General features: G+C 37.0%; 3 protein-coding genes across 5 annotated transcripts; 1 reads left to right on the top strand and 2 right to left on the bottom strand.

The window, feature by feature from the left end:
- LOC109823140 lies at positions 2,313-3,612 on the top strand. Its single transcript, XM_020389426.1, has 4 exons — positions 2,313-2,331; positions 2,393-2,752; positions 3,052-3,180; positions 3,332-3,612. Exons 1-4 carry the CDS (start codon positions 2,313-2,315, stop codon positions 3,610-3,612), a joined length of 789 nt encoding a protein of 262 aa, XP_020245015.1.
- LOC109824370 (uncharacterized protein ycf45) lies at positions 5,094-18,287 on the bottom strand. Of its 2 annotated transcripts, none has more exons than XM_020390953.1 (10): positions 17,999-18,287; positions 12,972-13,106; positions 9,636-9,698; positions 8,746-8,823; positions 8,255-8,475; positions 7,874-7,946; positions 7,235-7,519; positions 6,033-6,176; positions 5,768-5,818; positions 5,094-5,484 (listed from the first exon to the last, which is right to left on the bottom strand). In XM_020390953.1, the coding sequence occupies exons 1-10, from the start codon at positions 18,056-18,058 to the stop codon at positions 5,413-5,415; spliced, it is 1,182 nt and encodes a 393-aa protein (XP_020246542.1). In that variant the 5' UTR covers positions 18,059-18,287; the 3' UTR covers positions 5,094-5,412. The 2 variants fall into 2 exon arrangements, with proteins under 2 accessions (XP_020246542.1, XP_020246541.1); XM_020390952.1 differs by having other exon boundaries at positions 12,972-13,111; positions 18,004-18,286.
- On the bottom strand, positions 19,197-25,789 carry LOC109824343 (vesicle transport protein SFT2B). Of its 2 annotated transcripts, XM_020390917.1 has the most exons (6): positions 25,563-25,785; positions 21,508-21,561; positions 21,297-21,370; positions 21,065-21,182; positions 20,904-20,962; positions 19,197-19,805 (listed from the first exon to the last, which is right to left on the bottom strand). In XM_020390917.1, the coding sequence occupies exons 1-6, from the start codon at positions 25,704-25,706 to the stop codon at positions 19,727-19,729; spliced, it is 528 nt and encodes a 175-aa protein (XP_020246506.1). In that variant the 5' UTR covers positions 25,707-25,785; the 3' UTR covers positions 19,197-19,726. The 2 variants fall into 2 exon arrangements, with proteins under 2 accessions (XP_020246506.1, XP_020246507.1); XM_020390918.1 differs by lacking the exon at positions 21,508-21,561 and having other exon boundaries at positions 25,563-25,789.

Genomic DNA, 25,789 nt, shown 5'->3' with positions numbered 1-25,789 from the left:
TACCGACTGAGGAGTCGTTGTGCCTTGGGCCTGTCCTGAGGTGACGCTAGGGCTTTGTGACCGACTGAGGGATCGTGGTGCCTTGGGCCTGTCCTGATGCGGCGCCAGAGTCTCGTGACCAATTGAGGAGTCATTGTGCCTTGGTTTTACCCTGAGAAGGTACTAAGGTCTTGATACCGACTGAGGATTCGTTGTGCCTTGGGCCTATCCTGAGGCAACGCCAGGGCTTTGTGACCGACTGAGGGGTCGTGGCGCCTTAGGCCTGTCCTGAGGCGGCGTCAGGGTCTTGTGACCGACTGAGGAGTCCTTGTGCCTTAGGCCTGTCCTGAGGCTACGCCAGAGCTTTGTGACCGACTGAGGGGTTGTGGCGCATTGGGCTTGTTCTGAGACGGCGCCAGGGTCTTGTGACCAACTGATGAGTCATTACCTAGACGACTAGGTCTTTGATGTCTTTCTTTTTATTTGACACTTTCATTGATCGTTTGAAATTTATACATAACAGAGTACAATTCATTCATACTTATTACTTCGGACAGCACCGTATTCGTATTTCTTGTTTAGATGCGTTTTGAAGACGGCTTTTTGCTGGGGACAAGGTCACCGAGGCAGAGCTTCCTTGACTATTTATTTTTGCCTGTGAACATTCCTGTTCTGATGTGGGCGAGCCGCTGCTTCATTGGCTGTCTTTGTTGCCAAACTAAGGAACACCCGGAGTTCGGATGTTGCTCTCTCTCTTGAGGGCGAGCCGTTTGGCTTTAGATGTTGTTGAGCTATTGACTTATTTGCCATCTCATCAGCCAAGGATCTTTCTGAACTTGCTTGTCCATGCTCATCTTGTCTAACCTGTCTATAAGTCGGTTGTTACTTGTGTCGATGAAGTCTACTACACTTGACTCATGATCATCATTTTTCTTTTTCAATTTAGCTTTTTTTACCCTAATAGGTCGTTCAGGTGGAGTAAATGATGACAGTCCATGAGATGTTGATATAGGAGACTCCGAAGTGGGATTATCTGATTGTGATGAGTCGAAGTTCACACTTTGGGGTTGTCTTCGATCAACTTGTCTTGCTGTGGGGACATCATCTTTAAATTTTTCAAAATTGTTAACCATATTCCAGACATGATCAAATTTGAAACTTTTTTTTGTACTTTGGTTCTTGCATAAATAACATCTTTACTCGAACTAACTGCAAATTATAGTGAACATCAAGTTATGTATTTTAACAATAATAATAAATTTCAAAATATAATTAATAGAATACTTACAATATCTTCATCTGAAGCACCATTTGGATTCAGATTTTCTACTTGTCTTAAGCACTCATTCAATTTCATTACTTTATTACTTATGATTTCCATTCGAGAACGAACTGATCGGCTCGTACGAACCTCAAAATGCTGATCTCAAAGTTCATTGTATTTGTCCTCCACACGAGACCAAAATGCATCTCGAGACTAATTTCTACCGATAATAGGGTCTTGAGAAATATCCATGAATACTTGACAAAGGAGCACATCTTCAGTGACTGTGTATCCAGATGATCGAACATACATTTTTTTTTTGTAAAAAACGATTGGTTTGAAGATTGGAAATACTTTTAAGAAATACTTCGAATTGAGTGGTTTGAAGTAGAATTCATGAATGTTATTTATAGCCAATTCAAATTTGTTTTTTTAATTTGAATTTGAATTTGTTGGTGATCAACATTTAAAATTGAATCGTTGTGTACAAACTGATCAGCTTTATCATCATCTTCCAACATATACAGCTAAGTATTCATTGAATTGTGTAAAAACTTTATATGAGTGAGAATCATTTTCTAAAACTGATCAGCTTTATCATCATCTTTCAACATATACAACTAAGCAATCATTGAATTGTGTGAAAACTTTATATGAGTGAGAATCATTTCTAAAATCAGCTCAGCTTTACACATTGTCCAACGTATACAGCTAAGCAAATTTGAATTTTGTGACAAATTTATATGAATGAGAATCATTTTTTGAAATCAGCTCAGCTTTACACATTGTCCAACGTATACAGCTAAGCAAATTTGAATTTTGTGACAAATTGATAACAGCTGGAAATCATTTCCTGAAATAGCAAATTTGAATTTTGTGACAAATTGATAACAGCTGGAAATCATTTCCTGAAATCAGCTCAGCTTTACATATTGTTCAACGTATACAGCTAAGGAAATTTTTATAAATAGCATACTAGATTAGGTACCTCCACACAATTACTCATTGTTGTGTTAAAATTATTATTCTTCATTTCTGCATACTTCAGTCATTCTTTTTTTACTCAAAAATGAATTTCGATGCTGGAGGTCCATCATATTTATCATCATCTTCGGATGATGATAATTTTTAAAAAAAATATTATTGCAGAGATTGATGAAACTGAAGAAGTAATTCGTGAGTACATTAACAACAACATGATCCTCGCTAACAATTTACGTCAACAAAACTACCAACCGATCCATGGTGGCTTGATTCCCGGTCATGCAGTGATCAACCGCGATCGAGAAACTGCGCATCAGAATTTGGTCATAGATCATCGATATCAGATGTCACAAAGTTTGTTCCTTCGTATTGTTGATGCAATGAAAGATGATGACTATCACTTCCAACAACGAAGTGATGGACTTGGTAGAATGGGATTATCACTGTTACAGAAAGTAACAGTTGTTTTTCGCATGTTGGCATACGGTCTACCAGCTGATGCTAAGGACGAATATGTTAAAATAGGTGAGTCAACAGCAATTAAAAGTATGACAAAATTTTGTCGTGCTATGGTGGAGATATTCGCAGAGCGGTATCTACGAACACCTAACACTAATGATATTACTAGGCTACTCTATATTGGTAAAAAAAACATAGTTTTCCAGGAATATTAGGAAGTCTTAATTATATGTATTGGAAATGGAAAAATTATCCAATGACATAGTCTGGGCAATACGCAGAATGTAGTGGGTCACCAACTATTATCTTTGAAGCTGTAGCAGATTATGATCTTTGGATATGACACACATATTTTGATATGTCAGGCACCAATAATGATATCAATGTGCTAGAGTCATCTAATCTTTTCTCTAATCTAGCTCAAGGTATTGCTCCTCCCGCTCACTATGTTATTCAAGGAAAAGAGTATAATATGAGTTATTATTTAGCTGATGGTATATATCCAAAATGGGCTATTATTGTACAAACAATCTAACAGCCACAAGGAAGGAAGAAAAAATATTTTGCCACGAAACAGGAAGCATGTAGAAAAGATGTAGAACGTGCGTTTGGAGTTCTCCAATCACGATTTGCCAATTGTGGCAGGATCAACTCGTTTTTGGAAAAAACATGTATTACATGACATAATGACTGCATGCATTATTATGCACAATATGATAATTGAGGATGAACGTGATCTTTATGCACCAATTCAAGAAGTGAGGGAAGCACCAACACCAGAAGTTGATATTGTAGCAGATAAAACTATAAGATTTAATCAATTTATTACACGTTACAGACAAATCAAGGATAAAGATGCCCATATTGCGTTTCGTAATGCATTGATAGATCATCTATGGGAGGAATACACTAATTCAGATAGTTAAGTGCATATTAAATTTGTAACTTTTACATTGTTGTTAATGTTTAATTATTTTCTTATATTTTATTTTCTGTTGTGTTCTTAAATGTAATATTTTGGCAATATCAATAATAAAAATATAATATTTTAGCAATCAAGTTATTTTAATTAATAAAATAATATTTTATTGTTTTATTAGTTTAATTTTTTAAATAATAAATCATTTTGTTTAAAAAATATGTGAAAAAAATAAAATTTGATATTATTAGTTTAATTTTTTAAATAATAAATCATTTTGTTTAAAAAATATGTGAAAAAAATAAAATTTGATATGTTGGGTTAATTGTTGAAATTGTTAAAAATATAGGGAATAGAAAATAATAATGTAAAAGTAGATAAAAAGGAATATACTGAGAATATTCTTTTTTGTTGTAAAAAATGGTACAGTGGGTTAAAGATAAATTACTGTTTGATGTGACTTTTGCACCATTTTGATGTAAAATTTACACCATTTTGGTAGAATAGATTGGAGATGGCCTAATATATAATTAACAAAGAGTTAGGCGTCTAATAGGACAAAAACTCTTAATGACAAGGGGAACAATGGAAAAGGGTGATGGGTCAGTTTTCTGAGGCCTGGAACAGCAAATGGAGATTTAACTATAGTATCCAGAGACAGCTACTATTGTCATTTACAACGTAGCATCAGAATGTCGCCCTTAATAATACCTCCACGTCCAAATGCGTGCGTATGTGATAAACACAGTTAAACGGAGTTATCGCAGCATAATTTATTTTGAGGGTATCACAGGAGATAGGACGTGACATTAATTGAGTCCATCTAGAATCAACAAGGGTCATCTGAGTCCTTTACTGAGATTATGGGAAGAAAAAATTTGAGACGCCAATAACGTAGGCAATTGTCGCGGGGGGGGGGGGGGGGGAGGGGGGGGGGGGGGGGGGGGGGGGGTCGCGTACAGAGATTGAAGGAGGAGTATGACACATGTCCGAGTAATAATTTTCAATCAGTACAATTGGTATACAATATCAGTGCAAATAAGTAAAATATCAACGTAATCCTAATATTTGATCAATGCAATCACCAACTTTTAAGAATGCGTTGTGACATATGTTATTTTAATATGCTAGAATTAGTTTCTAGCATGAATTTCTAATTTCAATCATTTCATCTAATATTTAGCACCAATATCCCTGTTAGTTTGTACGTATTAACTAAGAAGAAATGAAATTAAGAAGAATCGTCCAATCTGTCACATTAAAAGCTCAGTCAATATGCATGCCCATGAGTTGTTTCAATAATAAAGACACTGGTCAATTTGCAATAACCCTCTGCAACCTAGATATGATCTTCACCAAATTTTCACTTTTTACCCAATTTTCCTTGAATTTTGTTTTAGTCACAATACCGTTAAGCAAATGAACTTTCCCATCAAACATCTACAAAAGCCACGTTCAACAAAAGCATCCCCTAAATGGTTTAGACCCTAAGATACAAGTCCCCATTTATAAAACAACAAGGTATTTACACTTATTTGAGATAAAGAGATACCTGTGCGGATCGAGCTACCTCTATCCCAACCAAATACCTCAAAATACCTTAATCCTTCATATGAAAACGAGAACTCAAATATTGCTTTAAATCGACAATACCTTGATGATCATCACTGATCACCAAAATATCATCAACATAGTCGGCGAGAATGATACTCCCAGCAAGAGTATTTTTTTTACTGTCCTTATGAAACTAAATTTGTTTTATTTTACTTCTGTTTCATTTTACAACATATTGGGTAACAGAATCCCATCAAATCCCATCTCCATCATATGTGGTCCATCTTTCTATCACAACGTTAAATTGGTCATCCCTTCTGCGAACCTGTGAAATGAAAATGTTTTAGCTCCCTGATAAGCGCAGTAGCCATATTTTGACAAAAAAGGGTTAAGGTCTCACTTCTCGGTGTCTACATAATTTTTTTTTTTAAATTATCAGGACAATGAGAAAAGAAATCATAAGCAATTCTTTTCCTACTATGTCAGCAGAATACATCGTATGCGAAGAATTATGACAGGATATAAGAAATTTGTAGAGTTTGCAAAGCAAACTAATGTGGAGATGAGTAACCTTAATTGAAATATATATATATATATAGCATATTTACCTCAACTAGTGGCTTTTTACCATGCAGCAACATATCTACACTCCTTTCCGTCTGCACAGCGAAAAGAAGAAAAATGAAAAAAAAAATTACGGGGTTTATTATCATCTTCTTCAAATGAACTGCAATGTTGCATCAAGAAAGAAAACTACCCAACTAACATCATAACAAAAATCTTGATAGAATAAACGCATATCAAATGACAAAAAAATTAGAATGGAATTGCAAAAAAGAGTAATTTTATATGATTAGCAAATTTGCAACATACCCGATGAGTTACCCAATAATTCCGCTCCCGCATCTCGATAAGGAAAGGAAATGTTGGTGGAGCCTTCCTCTCGAGAATGCTTTTTTGGCTACGTCTAGCTCTGGCTTCATCATCTCCTAGAGTAACAGTCTCCACTCCTCCAACCTGTTTTGATAAAATAAACATGAGTTGGAGGTCGCCAGAGTTCTCCTTTTTAACTCAGTACCTCACGCTAGTAACTAGTTCCTTAACACTTATGAAGTGCTGTATAAATGATGAAGGCAACTTACTGAGTTACTGTACATATTAATTTCAGCAAAGCATGGTCAAATATACCAACTAAGCTCACAAAAGAGGAGCTAATTATCTTCAATTTCAATATTGGACTCATTTCTGAACTAAAAAGGGGCTTATTGCAGCGTTAACTTCAAATATACACAAAACAACCAAACACAAACAAGCTTTATTAAGAAATACATGGTGATCAAGTTGATGAAGGTATTATTCAACAAAATTTGAGATTCTCCATTACTGATGTTCTAGCTTTCATCATTCCTTGATGAAGACATACAATATCTGAAAATATTACTGAGTTTCTTTAAACGCCGTTACTTGTCAGCGGGAAATAGAATGATATTATTGGTTATGGTGTTCAATTCTGCAACCTAGAAGGATCTACAAGGTTGCTCTGCTCAGTTGAACATATTACGGAGAGAAAGTAAGTAGACGGTTCAAATATCTTCTGTATACAAATCGATGGACTAGTAGATAAGACTTATTAGTTATATCCTCAATTGCACGCATACCTCAATAAGATAGAAATAGTCATACCAGACATGTATCTGATATTTGAGGGATACATGTCAAATACCACTTTTGACACTTCTTAAATGTTGCAGCATAACCTAATGAATCGAAAACTTCTCTTAGATACCAAGACTAAGAAGAAATCAAATGTACATACTGTAATTGTAAATTCACAATTATTTGATCTGTAGAGGTAGTGCGTTTTATATTTGTCTTGGTTCCTATAAAGGAAGCCTATTGTTCACTAAATATAAATTTAGACGATTGATAACAAAAATGATATCCAGAATCTCATGATACTTTAACCATTCTGGTCTTATGAATTCACGGATAGGACCTCAATGGAAGAGAGTGTTGATAAAATGACTTAGTGCAACATTTCGAAAGTTAAAATTAAAAACCAAAGTGAAGTTTACCAGATCAGCAAGCGTAGGATTTTTTATTATATTCCCCAATCGTTCTCCATGAGCAGTACCAATAAGCATTACTCCTCTTTCAGCAATGGACCGACAAGCAAGAGCCTCTGCTTCTGTACCTATCTCATCCACAATCACCACTTGAGGCATGTGATTCTCTACGGCTTCAATCATGACCCTATGCTGCATAGATGGTTCCGGAACTTGCATTCTTCTCGCACCTCCTATTGCTGAATGAGGAATATCCCCATCTCCACCAATCTCATTGCTCGTGTCTACAATTACCTAACTGATGAAAAATGTCAAGTATCATATGCTTTGTGATGTTAATATAAAGGGTTAATTGCACATAGACCCCCTGTCATATCGCTGTTTTGAATCCTGTAGTTACATTGCAGCAGATAAACTCCCTGACTTAGATATTTTTTGACTCTTTTACTCTTAGTATAGATTCACTAGTTTCGCCCAGGGGTAATATTTGCCAAAATTTCACTCAGGGTAAAAGTGTCCAAAAACCCCATGGGGTCTTCTGCAACAATGAAACTACAGGAGTAGCAAGTCCAAAACAGAGATACTACAGGGGGTCTATGTGCAATTAACCCTAGTATAAACTATCTACATAAAGAACACTGGATATACCACTCTCTTGTGAAGTTCATCAGCCAAGACACGCGCAATCTCACGCATGACAGTGGTCTTACCCACACCAGGCCTGCATCCATATGTACAAAGTATGAACACCAGACGATAATTACAGTACTCTATGCAAGTATAAATTTAGACATGTAGTAGTGACATATTCAAAGGTAAATAATGTCTCCAAGTCAAGCATCAAAAGAAAAATTATTAAGCAATTGATTTACAAGTATACCAAACTTTTATAAGCAGCACGAAAGGCATGAGAGAATAAATAATTGGAAACTATTTACATGAGCACATCTTGTTTTATGTTCTTTCGGTAATAATTTCTTCCTCTCAATATAACAAGGACAAAATATCCTAAGGAAGAAAGTAATATACCTTCCTAGAAATAGGATGCTTTCTTTGTATTGCAAAAGATCACGAACCATATCAACATGACCAGTAACTGCTCGTCCAACTCTGCATGTTAATCCAACAATAAGCCCTTTCCGACTTCTTATTGCAGATATCCTATGTAAAGTGCCCTCGATCCCTGCCCTGTTGTCTCCTCCAAATTCTCCAACAGAATTCTGAGCTTCCTCCAACTCTTCTTGTGATATCTAAATAATGAAGAAAAGACAACATACAAATTTTCATTTGGATATAATCCCACAGCCAAGCAACAAGCAAACTTCACACTAGCAAAGCAGAGGAATTTATGGATATGTGAAATGACTAAATAGGGTGCTACTGGACAATAACACTAGAAGCATGTGATAACTAATATTCACTGATATTGCAGCTTATGATATAAAGGAAACAAGATATAGTACTAGTACGAAACTATGCCAAGATTCAAAAGTGAGAAGAGAATAAAGGTAATCATCCACCTCAGCATTCCTTAAGTACTGACCACCAGATTCACCAAGAAACCGTGCTTCAGGTCGGCGTCCCAAATCTAGTACCACCTGTATATGAGATAAACGAATCATACAATCGTTTCAAAATCTTGCAATATTTCCATAATTTTCTACTTGAGATAATACATAACTGAATCGTGATAGATAAAATCATCAACAAACACTTGTCTTTATTTCTGTGGTTTACTTGCACAAACATCCCCTGTAGTATCGCTGTTTTGAGCACACTTCTCATGTAGTTTTATTGTTGCAGATAGACGCCCTGGTTTTTTTTACCCTTTTACCTTGGATGAAATTTCGACAGATGTTGCCCATAGATGAAATTGGTGAGTCTGTCTGAGGGTACAACAATTGACAAAGCCTTCATCCCAAATATTTAGGGTCGACTCTACAAATTCTATTCTTCCATTCCATTCTATTATGGAACATCTCTTTCGTTAAGCTAACCACTATCACATACTTCTTAATTGTTTCCAATCATGTTCTCTTGGATCTACCTCTAGATCTCTTTGTCCCCATTAACTACAATATTATCACTTTTCCTAACCAGCACACTAATAGATCTCAACTGTACATGACCAAACCACATTAATTGATTATCTCTTATTTTATTCATAACAAGAGCAACCTCTAATTATTACGGACACACTCATTTCTGAGGGTAAAAATAGTCAAAAGAATTATTAATCTGGGGGTTTATCTATAACAATGAACTACATGGGTAGTAAGTTCAAAAGAACGATAATGCTGGGGGTCTGTGTGCAGCTAACCCTTTTTCTATCTTGAAGTGAAGCATAGACTTGCTAATAAATGCAACATAAATAAAATCAAGGATGTTGTTCATGTTTAGAATGCATTACCTCTAGGAGCTGAGCCCTCCTAGGCTCATTTTGCAAATTCTCTCGCAAATCTCTAGGTAAAATCTGCAAAAATGAGCCAGTGACAGAATGGATTAAACAGAACTTGCTCAAGAATTAAATTGAATGGATTTGCCTCAAGGTACAACAAGAGCAACGTAAAAGGACTAATATTGAAATAGAATACATAGTTTTCACCTATTTCAAACTTAAAAGGAAAATGGCATGAAATAGTCTCACATGTCAAACTTGCTTTCAGGGGCTTAATCTAAAAAGTGTGATCCAGGAGTGGATACGTGGTTTTAGTGTGGGGCATGCCACATTCCTCCATTCACGATGCATCTCAACATGAAAGCAACATGGTTAAAGGCAAGCTGCAAATGTTACAGCGCACAAGCAAAAAGTCATTGATAGTAATGTTCCACATATTCAAGTTTTCAGTTTGGGATTTTCAATAGAAATGTTATTTGTATAAGAAGGCACTTATTTTGAAAATGTGTCAATAGGTTTTAACACAAGAATAACCATCTTCTTTCTCTATTGAAGCAATAAACAAACTACCTACTTAACTAAATATTGGTCACTTCAATATTAGTAATGTATGCATTAGGAACACAGACTTTTCTACCAGCTAACCTTATCAGCAAAAAACCCCAAATTCAATTTAATAAAAGAAGTGCTAAAATCATTCATTATGCAATGCCTATTTTCTAATTCAAGCTGTTATTTGGTTTTTCAACTCCATTAAAAATGAGAATTCACCCATAGGAGCCAGCAATATAGAAATCATTTTCATCTAGAATAAGCTGAGCTCTGATTCAATAATAGTAGCAAGCTTATTCAAGCAAACCATCAAGCTATTACCCCCCGCAGGTAGCCTAGTTGATGGGGCTTGGTGCCTTGGCTCAAAAGGCCAAGGGTCGTGTTAGAATCACACCTACGGCTACAGTTCAACCGCATACCTACGGCTATAGTACAACCACCTATACCTGCAACTATCCTCATCCAACCGCATACCTACGGCTATAGTACAACCACCTATACCTGCAACTATCCTCATCATAGCAGCTAGTTCCAACACTATCATTCTTACAGCTCTTGTATAACTGGCATTCTATTTTATGATTTGTATATAAATACTTGGATCAATACCCAGGAGTAGCGTTGATAGCCAAGAACCTTGCTCTTTGCAATACCGGCAATAGAGTTGCTATGAGAAATCAAAAGTGTTGCTCGAATTTTTGATAGGAAGAAAACTGATGAGGGGTAGCCAAAACAGAATGCGATGATGGTGATGGCTGAGTTGCGACAACTGGCGGAAAGAGCATCTAAAGGCGTGTCTCTTCAGAAATGAACTTAGCAACTGCATCATGGAGACTAAGAGGATTGGTGCTGCTCAAGAGTATCAACTTCATCAGGCACTCCAAGATGCTCGCCACGTTGATCAGTCTACTTAGGACTTCTATTCCTTATTACCATGCTACTAGGAAGAACTGTAAATAAGGGATGAACCTATTCTTGAAATGCTTTCCCACTTTGCTATTGCGTTTCAGAACAAACATGAACATTAGCAGCTATATTACTTTGTCCTGCACCTCTGTTCCAAGTTTGAAGGCTTGCATGGACATATTCTTCACCGCAATTCTCACCCCAGTATAACACTTACGAGTTATAACCTTATAAACCCATTTAAAGCTTACTAATTTAACATTGAAGGATAAAGGAATAAGGTCCTAAGTATTAATATACAAATTATAAAATAAAATATGAGCCATACAAGAGCTGTAAGAATGATTGTGTCGACACTAGCTGTGTTGATGAGGATAGTTGTAGCTATAGGCGGCTGAACTATAGCTATGGGTAGGTTGAACTGTAGCTATAGGTATGATTCTAACAGTCCCTCGATTCTAACAGTCCCTCACAAGTTCATGGTGGCTTGAAAATCGAGAGTTTGGATAATTAGTGATATTGATAAATAGTTTGAGCCTTGGTAAACAAATCTACGACTTGATACCACATACTCCTACGAAAATCTGAGCTACAAGACAAACTTTGTACCGTTCAATAGAACCGTCAAAACAAATTTTGACCTTAGAAATCCATTTACAACATACAGGTTTAACATAGGAGGGATTATACAATAGAATATGAGCTATACAAGAGCTATAAGAATGATAGTGTCAATGCTAGTTATGATGATGAGGATAGCTGTAGCTATAAGCATCTAAATTGTATCTATAAGTAGGCTGAATTGTAGTTGTAGGCATGCGGCTGAACTGTAGCTATAGGTATGATTCTATCATCCCCTGCAAACTCACGGGGATCAAAAACCGAGATTTTGGACAAGAAGTATCAAAATTGAGTATCGAGCAACGACATATACTACAATTGAGCTAAAATGGCTCCGCGCTCTTTTGTGAGATATCGATGTCTAAGTTCCTTCTCCAATCACTCTTTATGTGATAATCAGAGTGTCATCTCTTTTTTCACAAATCTATTGTTTCATGAGTGCACCAAACATATTGAGATGGATTGTCTTGCGATTCGACAAGAGCATGTTGTTGGTAACTTTATTTATACATTGCTCCCAAGGATCTTTCGCAAATTTGTTTACCAAGGCTCAAACTATTTCTCAATTTCACTACTTCTTATCTAAACTCTCAGTTTTCAATCTAACGTCAATTTGCGGGGTTGTTAGAATCATACATATAACTATAGTTTAGCTACCTGCCTACAACTACAGTTCAGCCTACCTATAGCTACGGTTCAGCCGTCTATAGTTACAACTATACTCATCATCACAACTAATACCGACACCAGTATTTGTACAGCTCTTGTATAGCTCATATCCTATTCTGTAATTTGTGTATAAATAATTGGGGTCTTTTAACCAAACCAGTCAAGTGAAGAAGTTCTCTTTTTCCAAATCCAATTAATAGGTCGATCTATGTCTACGGTATGCCTACCCCCAAATTACAATTATTAGATATTGCAACACTTGTGCTACTCACTTGGGTCTACTTAACCAAGGTTCCTAGCGGGGGAAGAAAAAAGAGAAGGACCATCTTTGATTGTACATACCCTGTCAATATCACAAATAACCACTCCAAGCTATTGTTTATCTAACAAGCGTAACACCCATAAGTTCAATCTCAAGCCCAATAACAACAGTGAAGCAATCCACAACAAATGAAACCCAGATCACCTTTGCTCGTATATACCCCATCAATATCACAAAAAAAAAACACATAAAGATGATAAATTTCTCACGGAAATACAACAATCTCAAAAGGAACTGCATGTAATTAGGTACAAGGATTGAGCTGAAGGGTTACCAACCTTGAGAAGATCCTGTATATCGTCTTCTACGATTATAAACCCATCTTCTAAGGGTTTCGACGCCACAAACGATGCGATTAAGCCGCGGTTGTTCCTCTTTTGAGTCAATAAATTGGGTTTAAAATGTTTGTTTGGGTCGATGTGAGGTTCTTGAACCCCGATTCATCTTTCTGAGCCCATCTCTGGCCATGACTGAGAGTTTTGGAGAACTTGAGAAGAAGTTGACAGAGAATGAAGATAAATTTGAGAGAGAATTGTGAATATCAGTTGTAATTGGAAGGAGAATGGAAGATTTTTATTATCCAACAACCTGAGTATTTTCCTTTACATCTTCCCATTTATACAAGTTCAATTCCCTTCCGTGCACGTGCACCAACAGTACCTTTGCATAACAGAAATAACAGAAAAACAGCAAACAGCAAAGAAACAGCAAACAATGAAAAACAGCAAACAGCCACTACTAGTATTTATTACAAGTTCTGGAACTCTGAAAGTTTTGCATAAAACTCCCTTGTCAGTTCAACCCTTGCGTATCAGTCCAACCACTTCTTCATTCTTCGACTGCACCCTCAGGTTGATTCAATTCCAGCTGTCTTAACCTTTGCTCCTGACAATTCCCCCCACTTAAATTTGACCTTGCCTCAAGGTCAAAAGTGGGAAACCTCTTCACCAAGTCCCAGTATGGTTCCCAAGTTGAATCAGTTGGGGGCCTTTGCTTCCACTGAATCAGAACCTCAGAGACCAAATGATTTCCCTTAATGATCGTTCTTCTATCCAAGATAGCTTCAGGTTCATCAATTATTTCTTCCACATAACTAGGCAGGTCACTTTGTAAAATGATATCAGTACCTACCCTCTTCTTTAACTGGGAAACATGAAAAACAGGGTGGATTTTGGAATGAGTAGGGAGTTCTAACTTGTAAGCTACCTCACCTATCTTCTCCAAAACCTGGTATGGGCCATAATACTTAGGAGATAATTTGTGTGGCTTGCAAGAAGAGACACTGATTTGCCTATAAGGCTGAAGTTTAAGATAAACCCAATCACCTATTGTAAAGCTTCTGAAACTTCTGTGTCTATCTGCAAATTTCTTCATTTGTACCACTGATTTCTTCAAGCTGTCTTTTAAAAATTGGAGAGCTATATCTCTGTGTTGAGCTTGGGGACTAATTAAAAGTTTCCCTCTATAGAAGTAAAGCCCTCCTTTCTTGACATAATTATCAGTATTCACTTGTCCATGCAGCAACCTGTCATCCAACTGCTTAAAATACTCATCTATGGAACACATGTTTTTAATCTCCTCGAGCCAATCACTGGTAAGAGTAGTGAGTGCTAAGACCTCAGTCATAGGAGCAGGAATCTCCTCTTCATTATCCTGTAGTCTGGATAGGCCATCTGCAGCCTTATTCAACCTGCCTGGCTTGTATTCCACACTATAGTCATACCCATGTAATTTTGCAAGCCATTTATTTTGGATACCTGTGTGAATTCTTTGCTCCAATAGGTATTTGAGACTCTGATGATCAGTTCTAATCACAAATTTCCTTCCTAGTAGATACTGCTGCCATTTCTTTGTTGACAGAATGATGGCCATTAACTCCTTCTCATATGTGGACAGTGTAGCATTCCTTCCTTTCAAAGCAGAACTGAAATAAGCTATGGGTCTTTCTTCTTGCATCAATACAGCCCCAATACCTGATCCTGAAGCATCACATTCAATGACAAATATTAAGTTGAAATTGGGCATAGCTAAGACTGGAGGTTGAGTCAGTGCCTCTTTTAGAGCTTCAAAAGCTTTTTCAGTGCAATCAGTCCAGTTAAAGGCCCCTTTCTTTAGAAGTTGTGTCAAGGGTTGTGCTATTGATCCAAATCCCCTGATAAACTTCCTATAGTACCCTGCTAACCCCAGAAAGCCTCTCAACCTTTTCAAAGTTGTTGGTCTTGGCCATTCAATGATAGCCTTGATCTTGTTAGTATCAACCCCAACCCCTTCTTGTGATACAACATGGCCTAAGTATTCCACTTGATGTTGTCCAAAACTGCACTTTGACATCTTTGCTACCAACTGATGTTTCCTCATAATCATAAACACCTGTTTTAGATGAAATAAATGGTCCTGCCACTTTGCACTATATATCAAAATATCATCAAAGAAAACAAGGATAGATTTCCTGAGTAGATCTTTGAAGATAGAATTCATAAGGGCCTGAAAGGTAGAAGGAGCATTAGTGAGACCAAATGGCATTACCAGGAATTCAAAATGTCCACTATGGGTTCTAAAGGCAGTTTTTGGAATATCAGCTGCATGCATTCTAATTTGATGATATCCAGATTTTAAATCCAGCTTGGTAAAGAACCTTGCCCCCATGTAATTCATCCAAAAGCTCATCTATGACAGGTATGGGAAATTTATCTTTGATAGTAGCTTGATTAAGGGATCTGTAATCAATACACATCCTCCACCCCCCATCATTTTTTTTAACCATTACAACTGGAGAAGAGAAAGGGCTGTTGCTGGGTCTAATGATCCCTTTGTTAAGCATGTCTTCCACTTGTTTCTCAATTTCATCTTTAAGAAAGTGTGCATGCCTGTATGGTCTGATACAGATTGGTTTGGTGCCATCTTCCAGTGGAATCCTGTGATCAATGTCTCTTCTAGGTGGAAGATGTGGTAGCTCTTGAAATACATCTCCAAATTCTTGAATCAGTTCTTGCACTTCTGTAGGTAAGTCCCCCTGTGTACCTTCTGTTGTGCAACTTTGTAGACCCATACTGCACAATTGGATGAAGAACCCCTGCTCTTGTTCCCTGAGAGTTTTTGCAATTTGCTTACTGTCAACCAACTGCAAATCATCTGGAAGTACCCCTTGCAAGGTCTTCTTAACCCCTTCAGTCATAAATGTCACCTGTAACTTATTAAAGTTCAGAGTGATATCATCCAATGTCCTCATCCAATCAGCTCCTAGGACCACTTGACTTCCTCCCATAGGCATCACCAATAGATCAACCTGAATATTCACCCCTTGGCAGTCTAAAGATACTCCTGGACATACTCCTCCTCCTTTAATTAGTTCACCACTAGCTACCAGGACCTCAAAATTGCTTGATTCTGTCACAGTTATACCCAGCTTCTTAACCAGTTTGGTATTGATGAAATTGTGTGTAGATCCTGAATCTATTAAGATGTTAATAGCCTGATTTTTGTAATATCCTACCACCCTAATTGTGTGGGAGGCAGTAATTCCATTCAATGCTTGTACTGAAATAGAGGGAGACCCCCTGACCAGGCTTTCAGCTAACTCCATGACTTTAGAATTTTCTTCTTCCTCCTCTCCAAAAGCCTCTTCAGTTCTGTCCAGTTCACTTCCCATAATTCCTTCTAAGATAAACAACTGTTTTCCTTTGCACTGATGACCCCTGTGCCACTTTTCATCACATGTAAAACACAAGTTTTGACTTCTTTTTTTTTGTATCTCTTCAGAGGTCATTCTTTTAAACTGGGGGAAGGGCTTGACTGCTTGAGGATCTGAAGATTTAAGAGAAGGATTCTGTGATTTGTTCATTGAAGAACCCTCTGAGTTTGAAAAACTCCAGTGACCCTTATTTTTCCTTTCATTTTTTTGTTTGTCCTCAAATAATTTTGCCAAGGCTACAGCTCCTTTTAAAGAAGTTGGTCTAGCTGCTGAAACATCATATCTCAACTCATCTTTCAATCCCCCTATAAACCTCTCAAGAATGTGTCTCTTAGAAGGTTGATCATCTAACAATCCTAACGCTTGTTCAAATTTTCCTAGGTACTCCCTGACTGTAGAAGTCTGTCTCATGGTTGAGAAGGCATCATATGGTCTCGTGAGTTCGCTAGGACCAAATCTTGTTATAATTTCTTCCTTAAAAACAGCCCAGTAATAATAATCTTCAAGATTCTTAGTGAGCCACCTATACCACTGTAAAGCTTCATCCCTTAAGTAGAAAGAACAGACCTTAACCCATTCATCCTCTTTAATCTCATAATATTCAAAGATCTGCTCAGTTTGTTCTAGCCAAGCTATAACATTCTCAGATCCAGAGAAAGAGGGGAAATCCAATCGTAATGACTTGGGTTGGACTAGTTTTTGATTGCTAAAGAAAGAATTTCTTTGAGTTGAGGAATTACCAAAGCTGTAAACAGGTGGAAATTCGCCCATGAATTCAGCAACCCTTCGATGTGGAGGAAGGTATCCAGTACCATGGCCACTCTTGCTAGATTCGCCAGCTGCTGAGAGTGAATTATCCCTATTCCCTCTTGTTCCAGTGCCCAGAACTCTTTGATCAGGGTTCTTGAGATTCTTGATCTCCTGCATCATGAATTCCATTTTGGAAGAGAATTCACCCATCTGTGCTGACAGTTTCTGAATGTTATCATCCTGTTGCTGACGAGAGGAACTGATTTGCATGACTGCATCCTCTAATCTAGTGAATCTTTCATCGGTAGTAACTTCTTCAGCATCAGCTTCTTCCTGATCGTTCAAGAAATCATCAGCTCCAGCTTCGATTTCTTGTTGCTCTGATACCATTTGTGAGGTTCTTGAACCCCGATTCATCTTTCTGAGCCCATCTCTGGCCATGACTGAGAGTTTTGGAGAACTTGAGAAGAAGTTGACAGAGAATGAAGATAAATTTGAGAGAGAATTGTGAATATCAGTTGTAATTGGAAGGAGAATGGAAGATTTTTATTATCCAACAACCTGAGTATTTTCCTTTACATCTTCCCATTTATACAAGTTCAATTCCCTTCCGTGCACGTGCACCAACAGTACCTTTGCATAACAGAAATAACAGAAAAACAGCAAACAGCAAAGAAACAGCAAACAATGAAAAACAGCAAACAGCCACTACTAGTATTTATTACAAGTTCTGGAACTCTGAAAGTTTTGCATAAAACTCCCTTGTCAGTTCAACCCTTGCGTATCAGTCCAACCACTTCTTCATTCTTCGACTGCACCCTCAGGTTGATTCAATTCCAGCTGTCTTAACCTTTGCTCCTGACAGTCGACATTTGGTGAGATTTTGGGAAGTAGATTCCAGGGGTTAGTGGAGATCGCGGTCATAGTTATCGAGAGAGAGAGAGCGAGAACGAGGGAGAGCGCACCGGAGAGCGGCCGTACGCCTCACATAATAGATTACGATTTTGCAGGCAACCCACCTTTGACTCACCAAACTTGCAAGATGACCCCCATGTTTTGGGAAATTTAGGAAACTCTGATTAGAAAAGGTGAATGACGGCTGCCCAGGTTAATCTGCAAAAAAAAAATTTGGATACGGGCAAAACCTTAGCAAGGCATGAGAATCCAGGCCAAAGCCTGAGTTTGGTCACTGATCCCCAGGCCATTTGATATCCTCTCATGTAGAGCGAATGGCGAAAACTTGAACAAAACAGAGTCTCTTTGTAGTCATGTGTGCGTGTGTTGTATGCGAACCAAGGTTTTAAATGTCGGATGTCGGGTTCATGTCGGACGGTTAAAATTCATGTCGGATAGCGAAAATCAGGAATGTGTCGGGGGGCATGAAAAAAATATCAGATTGGCATATTGGATGGTGTGCGTATCAGCGTATGTGTAATATAAATATCATAAATAAAATCTAAATAGACTTATAAAATTCTATTGTCTAAACATATAAAAGAGTAAATAACTTATGATGCTTAGAGTTGATGTTGAAGGAAAAAGGTGATGAATCAGATATTAGCGGTTAAGAAGAGAGAAGATTGCCCGACATTGATGTCGAAGAAATAGCTCGGAGAAAAGACTGATGAGATGTCGATGGAGAGAGAGAAGATGAGCGACGAATATTACTTCAGTCTTTTTTTCCATTTCTCTGAACTTATCGATTTTGGAATTAATATTAAGACAATCAAGAATTTAAACTCAAACCTGATTAGACAAACATAACCAAAAAAATAAAAAAAACAGTCAATTTTTCTGACTGAAAAATCAGCCAACATAACCAACCTATCACCCGACATATCCGACATATCCCCCGATATATCCAACATAAACCTTGAAAACGTAATACGCATTGAAAAGCTCCATATCGTGTCGGTTGGCTCCTAAATCTGACATGTCGGCCGACATTTAAAACACTGATGCGAAGAGCCTTCAATGAGACTGTCAAACTTTCTACCCTTTCTGTCTACTTCAAGTTCATTATTTTCTTCCCCTTTGCGCGACAAATATTATGTACTTCCACTACGAAAGTGAAACATATGATAGAACTTATAGACAAAAAGTATACATAGACGAACACACATAGCTCACATACATTACAGCCCAATCGAGGGGGGAAAAGGTCCACATGCTTCTTGAGCAACAATAGCAGCAGCACTTATAAATCCAAACACATCCTTAATTAGCAAAAAATACAGTTGCTACTGCAAAATGATAACAAGGGTGTCAGCCTTTACTTTCAGAAGTTAAAAACCCTTGATATACGTGCAGGGATTATAAACGCTACAGCTATTCCTTCTGAGACAATATTTGCCATGAAGTCAACTTTATATCACCACAGTATGAAGGTATATGGACATGCCACCGCCTTAGCAAGGTATGATCGAGTTTTTTGGGACAGGATTTCAAACTATGAGCAGATAGGGAGAAGGTGTAGAAAGACGAAATGAGAAGAAACAGTTTCAGTCTGAAAAATTGCCGCTAAACAAAACACAATCGATCTCCACCCTTAAAATTATACAACATAACTATCTTGCATTGAAGGAGCAAAGCTCAAAACTCTGTGTCCAAGCAAGCAAACATGATTTTCGACACCATGGACCGTGCAAAAGGTATGTAGCTTAGCGCGTACCTGGTAAAACAATTACTAGTGAGGTCAAGTATAGTTCTAAGAAATATTAAAACTAGGACCTTACAGTATGAGTATGAAAAAAAAACATATAAACAAGCATATATGCTTATGTATACGAAATACATACATATATGATTACGTGTACGAAATACATACATAAGCACATAAAATTGTACACCGTTAAATAAATAATGTGAACAAACTTGTTCTTCTGTAAGAAACAGAAAAAAATTATATGATGTATTGATGTAATGCATCTTAAAATCAAATAGAAAAATATAAAATTCTTCATACATTCAATTTTTACCGTGCTGGATACAACCATGATCTACCTCCAGTAAAGTAATGGAGTGCCCAAGTATAGAATACATACTTCCTACTTCGACTATGACTTGACGTCATCTTGTTTTCCAACTATATGGAGAATGCCATAGGCGTGAAGTCTCAAGGGTGGCTGAGCTAATAACATCCTGATGTTTAATGTTAACTCCATTCTTTATAGTTTATACTAATGTTCTATGGAGTTTTGCATGATAACTCCATTCTTTATAGTATATACTAATGTTCTATGGAGTTTTGCATTGTGCTAAATAGGTTGATGCAATGTAATGCAAGCCACGGGGCACCAAAGAAGAATGGGTCTGAGCATACATCAAAGAAAAGTCAAGATGAAGTCTCTGCTACATCTTTGTTCAACCTTCATAGTAAATAAAAAATAAAATAAAAATAAAAATGAAATAAAAGATAACATAAAGATATAGGTGGTTGGTACATGCGCTCCAAGATCTTTGTGAACATATCAAGTAATAAAGGAGCTTGGCAAGTGGAGCACCGCGAGCGATCCAGATGGTAGAGGTTCCAAATTCCAATAAGGCTCATACGATCTTTTGTGATTCCCAATGGCTTCATTATCCCAACCAAAAAAAAAAAGAGCTTTTTTTTGAAAGACATAAAAAAACAACTGTATCATTGTCATTTTGATTCCGGGGGTTGTTTTGAAATACATATACAAAATAGCTGTAGAATATGAACCTGTGTGAAAAGTATATAAAGATAAGTGTTATTTAACATCAAGTGAAAGTCAGAAGAGCAACTTACCACACAAGGGCACCAAACTCCAAGATAATAGCCAACAGAGTTAAGAGCTTGTTGTGCACCTATATCAGAAGGGAAACAACATTTAATTTTTGAATCATGTGATATCAAAATGTGAACTCGAAAAAGAATGGTTGTGTTAACTGATAATGCTAGGTACTTACATAAAAAGCACAAAATAGAGATATTATCATGCTTGCAAGGTATATGGCAGTTGCATATATGCGCACGGGATCAAGCATCATTGTAACCTGTCGTTTTGGGCCTATGAGGAAAGCTGTGCTGCCATAAAAAAGGACATTGCCTCATGATCCCAGGCAGATGTACACATGCCAGGGGGGAGAAAATAACTATTGAACAAGAAAAGTTCATCTTCTGATGATCAGTGATACGAACCTCCCAAGCGCAAGTAAATTGCCAAAGGTAAATGTTACTCCAAATTTGATTGGATTCAAGAACACGAGCATCGACTGCATCAAACACAATCACACAGCATAAAATTATCAACAACCGATTGCCATTTAAAGAAGAAAATAATCTAAGGTCCTAACAGTTATATATATACTCTTGGTAGATAAGATAATGAGATAATCTTTACTCAGCTTACCAGGAATGTACAAGCTAAACCCGCAGATAAACATATGGCAAAGCCGTATAATCTCTGATAACAGGGGGGGAAATGGGATCAGTTTATGATAATTTAAATATAAGTTGAGTAGAGAGTTGAATTAGACATTGCATATTCATAGTTCAACGCTTACAAAACAACTTCGAGCAAACAAAAGCCAGTTCAGCAGTTGAACATAATTGAGCCAAAAATATTATCAATTTTATACATTACTATTTAAATAAGGTATAAAATATTCAATTTTATAAATTACTTTAAATAAATATGTCTTCATCATAACGACACCAAACAAGGATATAACATGGTAGCAATTTTTAATTCTGACAGATACTATATTTATGCCAAATTTGAATAAAACTTAGGGTTTTTTTTCCTGAAAACCACCTTAAAAATAGGATAATTATATGGAAACCATCTTTCAATTCCAATTTATAAATAAACCAACTTTTAAGTAGGATTTTGTTGAAATCAACCACCTCCTAGTCAAATTGTTAATAAAAAATAAAAAATAAGCTTAAAATTTTCAAGTTCTAGGTACGCAAGTTGTATCCTAATAAGACCTAATCACTAAAAAAATAGGTCGCATATGCCTTGAATGAGAGTTTTTAAGGGTAATTTTGGGTTTATAATGAAAAGTTTGACTAGGAGTGATTGATTGCAACAAAAACCCACTTTAAAAGTGATTTATGTATAAATTAAAATTGAAAGGTGCAAGGGGCTGATCCAGAAACTTTTGATCACTAGAAGCAAAATTACAAGTATATAAATACAATACTATATGATATTTTTACCTAACTATTAATGACATCAAAACAAAAGCATATTTATATCTACAAACAAAATATAGTCAATATAAGTACTTAATAAAAACTTCATTACAATTGTTCCCTCCGTGTTTTTATATTTTGTTGTACGATTTTTTTTCTTCATTTTTTTACAATGAACATTGTTGTATGATTTTCTCATTTTCTTATGCTATCAAAGATCCCTTTCAATATAAGCGTCAAAGCAATTATTCAACCAGTCATCTATCATGTGGTTGCACATTCAATTCTCTAGAGTGTTCATTGTAGAAAAGTTCTTTTCACTGTAGTTGTAGCAACCAGTACGATCACAACTAGCTTCACGAAAAGATACACCAAAGGGTATGCAACTTGCTTACTTGTCTCCATTTACTTTTCAAAAAGATCGCCAAGTTAAAAAATCCATCATCTGACAGCACATCTATAATATAATTCTTAAGTTGTCCATCAAATATCATGGTTTCCACTGAGGAGAATTTTAGAGGATAGAATTGGGCAATCTGAATAATTTTTGTTAATCAAAGTAATTTTTGTTAATCAAAAGCAGCAATATATCTTGTAGGCTCAAGCATGCTACATAAAAGAGCAATTTGGTATTTGACTCCATAAACTAACTGTTAAGCTACATAAAGGAATTTCAAAACTAGAGCATCAACTGATTTTTAAATTTTGGGTAAACGGAGCGGCTATGGCTTATTTGGGTGTTTATATTAGTTAGTAGACAACGTTAGGGGTTTAGAATAAATGGGTCAAAACAATGGGTTCAAATTGCATAAAGGCCTAACATATTTGCTAAGGGTCAGTGGGGGCAACTGCCCCACTGACCTCACTATGGATCCCCGATGGAAATGTGGTTAATTACACTATTTTTAAGGTGGTTTCTATGGGGAAAACCCCTAAAAATACATAAATGTATAAAGAGGGATATAAAAGAGGATATGTCAAGGGGTAAAAGAATTCCCACAAACATTTACTTGAGCACAAAGTATAAAACAACTAAAATGCCAAATGTGCATTGTGTGGAGCACAGGATAAGCCCCAAACCATATACTTTGATCTTGTGGGATTGCCTCCTATGTGGAAATAATTATAATTTGCAGGTCTCAAATTTCTCTGCACATAAGATGAAAACAACCTAGAGTGTCTAATGTCCTAATCTAACATAATTCAATATTTTTTATTAGTCCCTTTCATGACTCGCCTTTTATCATCAATCACAAATGCCTCACAGTTGCATCATCAACAGTGTTGGAGAGCTCTATTAATCTAAATAGAGAGAGAAGAATCATAGGAGACTGTCAGTTCTTTCCAGAACGCAAACATTAGCATCCACTGAAGCTTGGTCTAAAAAATTTTCACAATCCATATAATCATCAAGATCCAAGTCAAACTCAAAAGAACCCTCCACGGTTCCACCAATATTAAGTGAAGCGGATAGGTGCTGAGTGAATGGAAAAAAAAGGAAAAGGCTATAAGCTAATGAAGTAGCGGGGCAGCGCATAAGGTGATATTAGGTAATTTGTAATTTCTTGATGGGGGAATCTGTCATGGTTTGAAGTGTGGCCATTTGTGCCAACAGGGTGTATACGAATAAGAAGTTTTCAACGGATAAATCTTAAAAATAAAGATCGACCCTAAAGCACCTAAATAGCAAATCGGACGAACTTAATCATGTTGACGCACCTACTGCAACACAATACCAATTGTTGGCCATCAATCGGCATCCTATGAGCGATTGTCGCCTACAAAAACATTGCCGAAATTCCTAATTAGATCTCCTCCATCTTCCTAGAGCAATCGATCACCTAACGATGTGAAAACACCAAGAAACTTGTGTTCAAACTAAAGAGAAAGCAATACTACCACAAAAAATAAAACAAGAGCACAACGATACGCAATTTATATGGTTCGGCAATCACCTACATCACAGGGAGAGATTTGAGCCTTATTTTACTAGAGATTAACAAGATACAAGCTTTCTTGCATTCTTGAAGAACCCGCAAAAAGATCTCGCACAAAACCCTAGATTTTTCTCCTTTGTTTTCCTCTACCCATCTTTTACGATATGCAACTCCCCTTAGATTTTTACACTTAATCCTAGACATAGAAGAGCCATATCTATAGTATCGAAACTGGATACAATACCAATTAGAACTCCTAACCCAAACATGACCCCGAAATAACCAAAGCAGCCTGGAAAATCGTTCGAAGGGTCGTAAACTCCGGTCGGACCAACCGACTTTTGCCCTTCTTCTTCGTCTCCCGATGTCTCTCATGATGAACTACAAGGCTACTTCCCAACAAATCAGATTATTGAATGTTTGATTGAGACGATGTGAAAGTCTTTTGATAGTTAATTCCTATTTAAAAAGATCCCAAGCCGATACAAATTTCAGAAGTGTAGACTCTCAAAGATTTTTTGGCTAAATGGCACTTAAATACCCTATTGTTTCACCACTTTTACAGTTAAACACCCTAAGTTCTAAAAAGTAGCACTTTAATACTCTAAGTTGTTAAAAATTAGCACATTAGTATCTTTTAGTAGTGGCCATGGAAATATTCCTAGGAATATGTCCTAACAACTAACGGAAGGCATTAAAGTGCTACTTTCTTACAGCTTAGGAGCTTAGGATATTAAAGTCACTTTCTTACAACTTAGGGTATTAAAGTGCTGTTTTTTACAACTAAGAATATTTAAGCGTAAATATGGTGTAACAACACGATATCTAAGTGCCGGTTTTTTTACAACTTATGATACTAAAGTGCTCCTTTTTTACAACTTTGGGTGTCAAGATGCTAGCTTTTACAACTTAGGGTATTCAAGTGTAAACATGGTGAAACAATAGGGTATATAAGTGCCATTTAGCCAAGATTTTTAGGGGGACTTGTCATCAACAAGCTCAAAACTTAGGAAAACCCCAATCAAACGTCATCGCAGTTGCCCCACACACATTACATCCGATCAAAAACTTCAGTTTTTTTACCTCTAGAAAAAGCATCACAAAGGAAAATCTGACTACGTTTCACACTTCCAATGAGACTATCAAGGCAGCACAAATGTCGGCTCTACGTTCCCAATTTTCACTGATTTCCCTAAGCCCCAACGATCCTTGCCGATTTCACCAATTTGGCAATTTACTACAAGAAAAGTTAAAACCCTAGATCTATAGGAGCCTTAACTAACCCGACGAAGATCACGAAACCCTAGCCAGTGTAAAAATCGAGAGATACCTGCTTGGTCGTCAGAGTGCACTCGCGATTGAAGTCGTCGTAGAAGGAGGTGGAGGAGGTCTCCTCGGCCGCTTGCTGCTCCTCGTCGACCTCCATGCCGACAAGCATCTTCGCCCTCTCCAGAGCTCTGCTCATCTTGTCCATGGCGATCGCTCTCGATTGAGATCTGAGGCGGAGTCGAGATCTATAGTCGCTGGCGAGTGATGCTCAGTGGGTAATGACGGGTC

Source organism: Asparagus officinalis, chromosome 9 (assembly GCF_001876935.1).
Source record: "Asparagus officinalis chromosome 9, Aspof.V1, whole genome shotgun sequence".
Taxonomy (NCBI): domain Eukaryota; kingdom Viridiplantae; phylum Streptophyta; class Magnoliopsida; order Asparagales; family Asparagaceae; genus Asparagus; species Asparagus officinalis.
This window is presented reverse-complemented; position numbering and strand designations above follow the sequence as displayed.